At 37.4% G+C, this 8,060-nt stretch overlaps 1 protein-coding gene across 1 annotated transcript; it reads right to left on the reverse strand.

Annotated features, from left to right (window-relative positions):
- Positions 1-5,604: 5,604 nt before the first annotated feature.
- LOC112167986 lies at positions 5,605-7,421 on the reverse strand. The gene is made up of 2 exons (XM_024305094.2): positions 6,563-7,421; positions 5,605-6,359 (listed from the first exon to the last, which is right to left on the reverse strand). Exons 1-2 carry the CDS (start codon positions 7,388-7,390, stop codon positions 5,718-5,720), a joined length of 1,470 nt encoding a protein of 489 aa, XP_024160862.1. The 5' UTR covers positions 7,391-7,421; the 3' UTR covers positions 5,605-5,717.
- Between the last annotated feature and the right edge of the window lie 639 nt (positions 7,422-8,060).

Consider the following 8,060-nt stretch of genomic DNA (forward strand, 5'->3'; position numbering starts at 1 on the left):
AGAGCAACACTTTGGGTCAAAGCACGCCAAACCAAACAAGGAACTTTTAAACATGATGTGATTAAAGAAACTGCTGAAAAAATTGTATGTATCTCGTTTCATTTTGCTATTCTAGTTTGCTGTCATTATTGCATTTCTGATATTTAACCTGAAACCTATATTGCATATGGTAGGAGACACTGAAACGCAAGGAACGTGACGGTGAGCTGACCGTAAATGGAAGTAACGATGTGCTGACATTAGCTTTGGGGACTCCGGAGCACACGGGAAGAGTTAGAGGCATAGGGGGTTATGTGTGTAACCCAAATGGATACTTCAACCTTCCAAAACGCAGAAAGGAGAGCGTTAATGAGTCAATGAGACAAAGTGTGAGGAAGATACTTGAAGAAGAGAAACAGAAATTGGAGGATGAGTTGAGGGAGAAGATATATGCTGAAGAGAGGGAAGAGATAGCGGCCGAGGAGAGGGAAGAGCTAGCGGCCGAGGAGAGGGAAAAGATAGGGGCTGAAGAGAGGGAAAAGATAGCAGCTGAAGAAAGGGAAAAGATAATGGCAACTGAAAGGGCAATCTTACTTTCTAGGATTGAACAATTGGAAGCAAGAGTTGATGTAAGGAGCCATGAGGTAGTTACCACTGTTGGAGTAGGAAAAGTTGTGGGCAATGACCACACATCTGGCCAAGCAAGTTGTTCACATGCAAAAGATTCATGTCTTAAGGCTCCTGACAAACAAGACAATGTTGTAGAAGATGGCGCAGTGAAAAATGTTTTGGATGCGATGGAGAAAGAGTTGCTGCAAAATCAGAGGAAGAAGACTTCAAAGGTCAAGGAGTCGAACATTGATTTTGAAGCAGCAATTGAAGAAGTTACCCATGAAGATAATGCCGGGAAGAATCAATTGCATATTGATAGGGTGATAAATGATAAAGAGGAAATAGAATCGGTGGATTTGACCTTACTTGATCAAAGAACAAAGGTATATTTAGCTGCATAATTATTTACATATTGTTCTAGTTGCATCTGTGTGTGATTCAATTCTGGAATTCAATAATTTCTAGGCTGGGTTTTTATTATAGTTGATATGTTGAATTGGGTAGCTGCCCAAAATCTGTTGATTGACCACTCATGCTAAAAACAGATTGTTCTTATATTTTTGAACGAGTTTCTGCATATCAGTGTGCTCATCTTATTATGTGTATTATTATTTACTCAATTGTTGGTATATATAGGTAAATCCTACTGAGAAGAAATGCAAGTTAGCATTGGGTTCAACTGACCATATTGTTGCTCTTGCTACGGTTATCACAAGCGATGGTCCATTAGAAGTTTGTCATGGGACTCCATTGGGAGATGACAGATTACGTGTTTCTGTTTATGCTGCTTTGGAGGAAAAGGCTGTGATTCCATTTGTTGTGGAAGATGAGATAACAACAGTAAAGCAAGCTATGGGGAGCTGGGTAATGTGGCCAAAAAAACTGATCATATTTGATGAAAAGGTACATATATTTGTCAATGAACAGCGAGTTTTTATTTTGATATTGTGAGGATTTTCCTATTGGTAACTATCTTGTTTGTTCATTTAGAAAAAAACAAGTGGTAAAGCAAGTAGGAAGCAGAAAAGGAATCATTTTGCGGAAGATGTAGAAGAAGAGTTTGACTTGCAGTCACTCGAATCAAGCTTACCAGCCGCATTGCAGAAGTTATATGAGTGGGGAAAAGAAGGATTCAAAGATCGGAAAGCTGTTTGCTTTTATAAAGAAGAGCCCGTATTCGGTATTAATGCTAAGAGCTATCTACTTGGCTTGGATGTTAAAAGGCTTGCAAACATGGCGGAAGTAACAGGAACCATCATAGTGCTGTACATGAGGTAAATTTATTACGGTAACATGAAGTTTAGAACCTTTTTTGGTTATTCGTTAGTATGTGATATATGTATGTTCCCTGTGCTTTAGGTACTTATATGATGTGCTAAAAAAGTCCAAAATGGTAGACATGGTTGGTTTCGTTGACCCAGCCTTGACTGGTGAGATAGGGTGTGGGAGTGCAACAACGAGGTCCCGAAGTATAAAAGATCGCCTCATAAGTGCTTCTCCAAACCAGATTTTCTTAGTGCCTTACAATGCATCGTATGTATATGCTTAAACCAAAGCTTTATTATTCATATATTTGCCGCTTTTACATGCACATGGTTATTTTCCTAAAATGATTTTAATGAACTGTAGTGCTCATTGGGTATTAACTGTGATCGATCCGGACAATGACACTATCTATTTCATGGATCCGTTAAAAAGACGCCTTGGAGGTAACGGAGAATGGAAAGATATTGTTGACACGTAAGTTGCTCAAAACTTACTTGTTCACTGGAAGTTTGTTCAACTATGCTGGTCCTTTCTATTGTTGGTCACCTTATACATTAATTGTTGGTCTTTTCTAATGTTGATCTGCTTATATATAGTGCCATATCAATGTTTAGAGCGGACCGCAACAAGAAAGGACGAGGTTTTCCTCAATGGAAGAACATGGCAGTATGTGTTTGATATATTCATTTACTTTTGAATAATACTTCAGTCAATAATGAGTAATATATGTATATGTTGTTAATTGATGGTGCACGTTGTGTATTTTTGAAGGGTATTCCATCACAGCCAAATGACAAACAGTGTGGCTATTTTGTGATGAGATATATGAGGGACATCATACATGATACAAACTTGGGTTTTGCAGAAAAGGTAACTGAAGCTTTTCATTTTGAAATAACAAAGTCTAAAGGTTGCTGTTAGTTTTCAAAGGAGTTCGTACTATAGTTTCAGTTTATCAAATGGCATGGCATGAGTTTAATTTGTGATTTTTAAACTATTACAGTGGGGTAGGAGAGCTAACCATGTTTATAGTCAAGTGGAAATTGATGAAGTCCGTAATGAGCTCGCAAGTTATGTGTTGAAGAACATCCTGAAGTTGTAAAGTCTGCAGTTGCTCATGGCCTACGCCCTCTGATGTGAAATAGGCAAGAAATGTGTTTTTGTGGTCTGAAGTGATGATTTAAAGTACATTTCTTCACTTATTTTGCCATTGGAGTAGCATATATAGATGTGCTCCTTATTTTGCTATTGGAGTAGCATATACAGATGTGCTCCTTATTTTGCTATTGGAGTAGCATATACAGATGTGCTCCTTATTTTGCTATTGGAGTAACATATACAGATACGCTCCTTATTTTGCATTGTGTAATCCATTTAGGTACAATCATGTGGGTTATAACAATATTAGATTGATCTATATATACATTAATCTAATTACTGTTCATTTGGTAATTACTGATTTTGGGACTGTCGTGTGAAAGCCTACATCTAGCTAATTTTCTATTATCTGAGTTCAAAACAGACAATGGATGCTTACAAGCAAAAAGAGTGGTGTGAGTAAAAGTCCGACAACGCGCACAAAAATAAACAACCGTCGTCTGAAAACAAAACAGACAATGGATGCTTACAAGCAAAAAGAGTGGTGTGAATGAAAGTCCCACAACGCGCACAAAAATAAACAACCGTCGTCTGAATTCAAAACAGACAATGGATGCTTACAAGCAAAAAGAGTGGTGTGAATGAAAGTCCCACAACGCGCACAAAAATAAACAACCTTCGTCTGAATTCAAAACAGATAACAGCTGCCTTGTAAAGAGCGTTGTGTGACTTAAACTCACACAACGGCCACAAAATAAAGCGACGTGTAATTTGCAATCACACAACAGCTGCTAAGGGTACCCGTTGTCTGAATAATAGTCACACAACAGCTAATGCTGTCGACAGGCTGCCCACATGCTGTCGACATGCTGCCGAGCCCTTCACACGACAGTTCCCTACAATCGATCTTCATCAGACGGCGCCTCGATAGACGACGCTTTACCGCCATATCAGACGACGGTTTTTAGCTGTCGTCTGATTCAATTTTTGTAGTAGTGTAATTAATATTTTTATTAATAACTTAAGAGTGTATTTAATATAATCCAACCATCCATTTATGTCGGTGCAAGTGCACGGCGGTGCACTGAATCCTCCCCCAGCGAATCATAAATACCTATAGAAAAAGTTGAATTATTTATCATCTTTTTGTTTACATATATCACTTTATGATGTGAATAATATTCGAAACAACTAGTATTACTGGAGCAAAATTGTATATAAATGGTTTAACATTTATATAGTTATATTCACTTTTAGGTACTAAATTTACCGTAAAATATAGCTTAATTAATATATTATATTAAGCTGGATCTATATATTTTTGGGTACTTTTAATTCATACGTAAATGGAATGATAGGCATTAAGTCGTGGGTGTACGATTATATATATTGTAAGACTACAGAGTAGGTATCGCTGCCATGGCCATGCCTGCAAGCTTCAGGGCTAGGGGGTCCCGTTGGCTTGATCAACATTAAAGTGGCCTGCTGTCCTGAAATGAACGAAATTAGATAAAACACGGTAAGTACATCGTATTGATCGGAACTGTCAGCGCCTCAGCGGAGCTCTTGACATTGAGAATATATGTATGCATTGTTGCCCGTGGCATTGCCAAGTTTATCCCAAGTAAAAGATTGTATATATTTCTCGATCTTGTGTGTATTGAACTAGGGCAAGTTGGCTCACTAATTAATGGAGTGAATTTCCCACGCTGATCATGATGGTTCTTGTGGCAAGGGCGAAGAGTCCGCCATTCTCATGCTGATGGATCGATCTTCATATATTCTCAGGGTTGAAAAAGATGGCAATGTTGAATATTTTCTTAATGGCAAGTAGCTAGACACTTCAATTGCAGCTTATTTTGTTCATATATATATATATATATATATATATATATATATATATAAAATGCTATTCTCAGGTAAGGATATCCTTACCTAAGTTTATGGAACGGATTTCCAGTTTTTAACCACTTTTCGATAATATATTCATATCTTAATTGTTCAGTTTTTAGGTCCTAATGTATAGATCATCTCTACAAAATTTTAGCTAAATTGATGATTGTTAAAGCATCCAAAACTGCAATTTACACGGACGAACCGAATCTGTACGTTGAACAGGAACCGTTATTGTACATTGTTATAATTTGCAGTTTTAAATGCCTTAACGATCATCAATTTGTCTGAAATTTTACAGAAATGATCTATATATTATGACCTAAAAACTGAACGATTAATATGTGAATATGTGATCGAAAAGTCGCCAAAAACTGAAAATCCATACCTAAACCCTAAAGACTATATATATATATAGGGATCGTCTACAATACATTAATGTACCGATACATCAAGTAGACTACGTTCAATACAGAGGTAGACTAGCTCAGTACATAGGTAGACATGCATGGAGTTAGTCTACCCTTGCACCAAGCTAGTCTACATCTGTATTGAACCTAGTCTACTTGATATATCGGTACATTAATGTACTGAAGTATTTTATATATATATATATATATATATATATATATATCAATATTCTGCAAACTTCTTTGCCATAGTCTATGATCGATTATTATTGTATGATCCAATGACACTGAATTAATAAATGTCAAAGTGCCAATAGCCGCACAGCTGTACGTTACTAATGCAAAAGAAGATTTGTTGCAATTACGACAAAAACCATGCCATGACTAAACCAAGTCTCCGATTGGTAAATCTTCAACAGGAGAAGTTGAGAATGGGCCTATAATATATGACTTGCAAAACTAGGCGATAATTTCACTGTCCATGCAAGACCTGTATATGACTTGAGTAGTGTTAATATCAGCTGCATGCGCTATGTCACAGCAGTTTTTCCCTCTCACCTCCAAGCGTATTTCTGGCAATGAATAGACTTTGATTTTGGTGATGAAATCCGCAGAGTGGTTACCACTTGATGAACAAGGCAGCAAACCACGCGGCGCTACTCTTGAATAAGTGGTAACAGTCTTGTTTCCTTCAACACTCTGATCAATAGAATCAAAATAAAACACATGAGGAGCTTTACATGGATCGTTTGAGGGCCATCGCGTGTTGAACATGTAGAATGGTGGTCTCACATTCTTCTTATAAGGCCTGAATGTCTCGAGGGGTCTCTGTAAAGTACTCCGAGGGATAACATTTTCGTATATGTGAGCAGAGTAGCCCCATGAGATTGAGAAAGACCAGTTACTTGGTCTGTGGTAACATATGGTTTGTTGAAGAAGACGAGACGGGTCAACTTTTGCTGCCTTCATGAGGTGGTTAACGGACTCGGAACGGTTCATGGAGGGGAAGATTGGGTCAACGGCGTCAAGGTGGTGGAGGGAGAGGAATGGAGACTGTGGATGACTTGATAGAAGACCTGATATGTCACCATGGAGATCAATCTGTAATTACAATAAACAGCAAAAAGCCTTAAAATTACCTGTAAAAAATATTAAATGGATCACAATGATTTGATCACAGCAAAGATCCTGGTCTTTCAAGACCTAACTCCTAAAACTAATGATTATTGTTTCAAGAAAGGAAATACTAACTTTTTCAATCAACTAATAACATAGAATTTGTAATTAAATAAAAGGGTGATTACCTGGTGAAACCCCTTTTCTTGAGTCAGAGAAACTCCAAAATCGGTTAAACATTCATGCAACATAAAATCACTAACCCTCAAGTAAGGATATCTCTCAATACATTGATCCAACTTTGTTGACAATGCTGCCACTAGTGGGTAACTCAAGGCATAACCAGCACCACCAAATGCCATATCAAACGAAAAATCGAAATTAGACTTAATACACTCCGAACTTGTTCCGATGTAATGGTACTTCTTATGGTCATACTTTGCTAGAACATCAACCAAATTATCAACAACAAGAACGGTATCATCATCTGCCATTACGTACCATCTTACATCCTTGTCACCCTCTCTAAACGTCTCCAAAACTGTACGCACTATTCGTACTTGGACCGGACTCACAATCTTCGGGTACACTTTTAATCCAGTGATGTCCTCATTGACTCGAAAAGGAGGAAAAGAAGAAGGCCAAGGGAGAAACTGTTTGGTAGGAGCTCTATCCAAAAAGAGGTATCCGCGGGTGACATTTGGTTGCCACCATGCCTCAATGTATGCTTTTTTCTGCTTCCACGTCTTCATGGAGCCAACTATTCCGATCACAATGTGGCTAAAATTGGTAGGAGGGTGACTGACGGGACATGTCGTCGCAGCCGGGAAGCTTTGTTTGAAGGTTTCCAGGAGATTGGAAAGTTGATAATTATTTGATTTATCAAAGAACAAGATGTAAAACAATACCAGAATTAAGCTTGAAATGGCTAGAGTTTTGAATAAAGCTCTAAGCGAGAATGGGGTAGCTAGTTTTTGTTGAGTTATGGTAGAGTTGAGGGAGAGTGGGGAGCACATCTTCAAGGATAGAATGGCGCAGAGGGTTGATTATTCAACATGGAAGCACTACTAAAAAAACATTCTCTGTTGGTAATTAATACCAACCAGTACTAATGTCATTACGTTTCCGTTTATTGTGGTTTTGAGAATTTTAAAGGGTTTTGACTTTTGAAGTCCATAATTCTTGGTTAAGTTTTGCTAATACATCTGATTGTCTTGTTCTTACTCTACATATATTATTTAAGAATTTTTTTTTGGTCAGAATATTATATATGAAGTTGCTTCCTCGTTAGAAAAGATAAACAATGAAGATCTAATGTCAGGATCCATGTGCACGTTCAGAAGTATAGAAATAGGATTCGGCTCCTCTAAAATAAGAAGGGTGTGAATTTACTTCAATTTCATAAAATCTAAACTCTGTCTAATCTAAAAGTCATGACAATTGACACATCACTCTTTCACTAATTTTTTGTTTTTACCAACTTCCAGTTAACTTGCCATTAATCCTAGAAAAGAAAAAATTGGGGATTTCTCGTAAGCGTCAAGTTCCTTAATTGTGCTTCCTTTTTTATTTTCTCTTTGCTTCCATTGCGCTAGGCATTAACCATGGAATGACTTCTTGCATTTTTGTTAATTAATAAATTCATCAAGAAAGCTATGCATTCCCTTTTCTTCCAACACAAACCCA

The sequence above is a fragment of the Rosa chinensis genome, chromosome 5, assembly GCF_002994745.2.
Source record: "Rosa chinensis cultivar Old Blush chromosome 5, RchiOBHm-V2, whole genome shotgun sequence".
In the NCBI taxonomy this organism is placed as follows: Eukaryota; Viridiplantae; Streptophyta; class Magnoliopsida; order Rosales; family Rosaceae; genus Rosa; species Rosa chinensis.

Bases quoted from the DNA above. Each gene is read 5' to 3' on its own strand.
- LOC112167986 (XM_024305094.2), bottom strand. From the start codon at position 7,390: ATGTGCTCCCCACTCTCCCTCAACTCTACCATAACTCAACAAAAACTA. The intron at 6,360-6,562 runs GTAATCACCCTT...TTGTAATTACAG, and splicing joins AAGAAAAGGGGTTTCACCAG to ATTGATCTCCATGGTGACAT.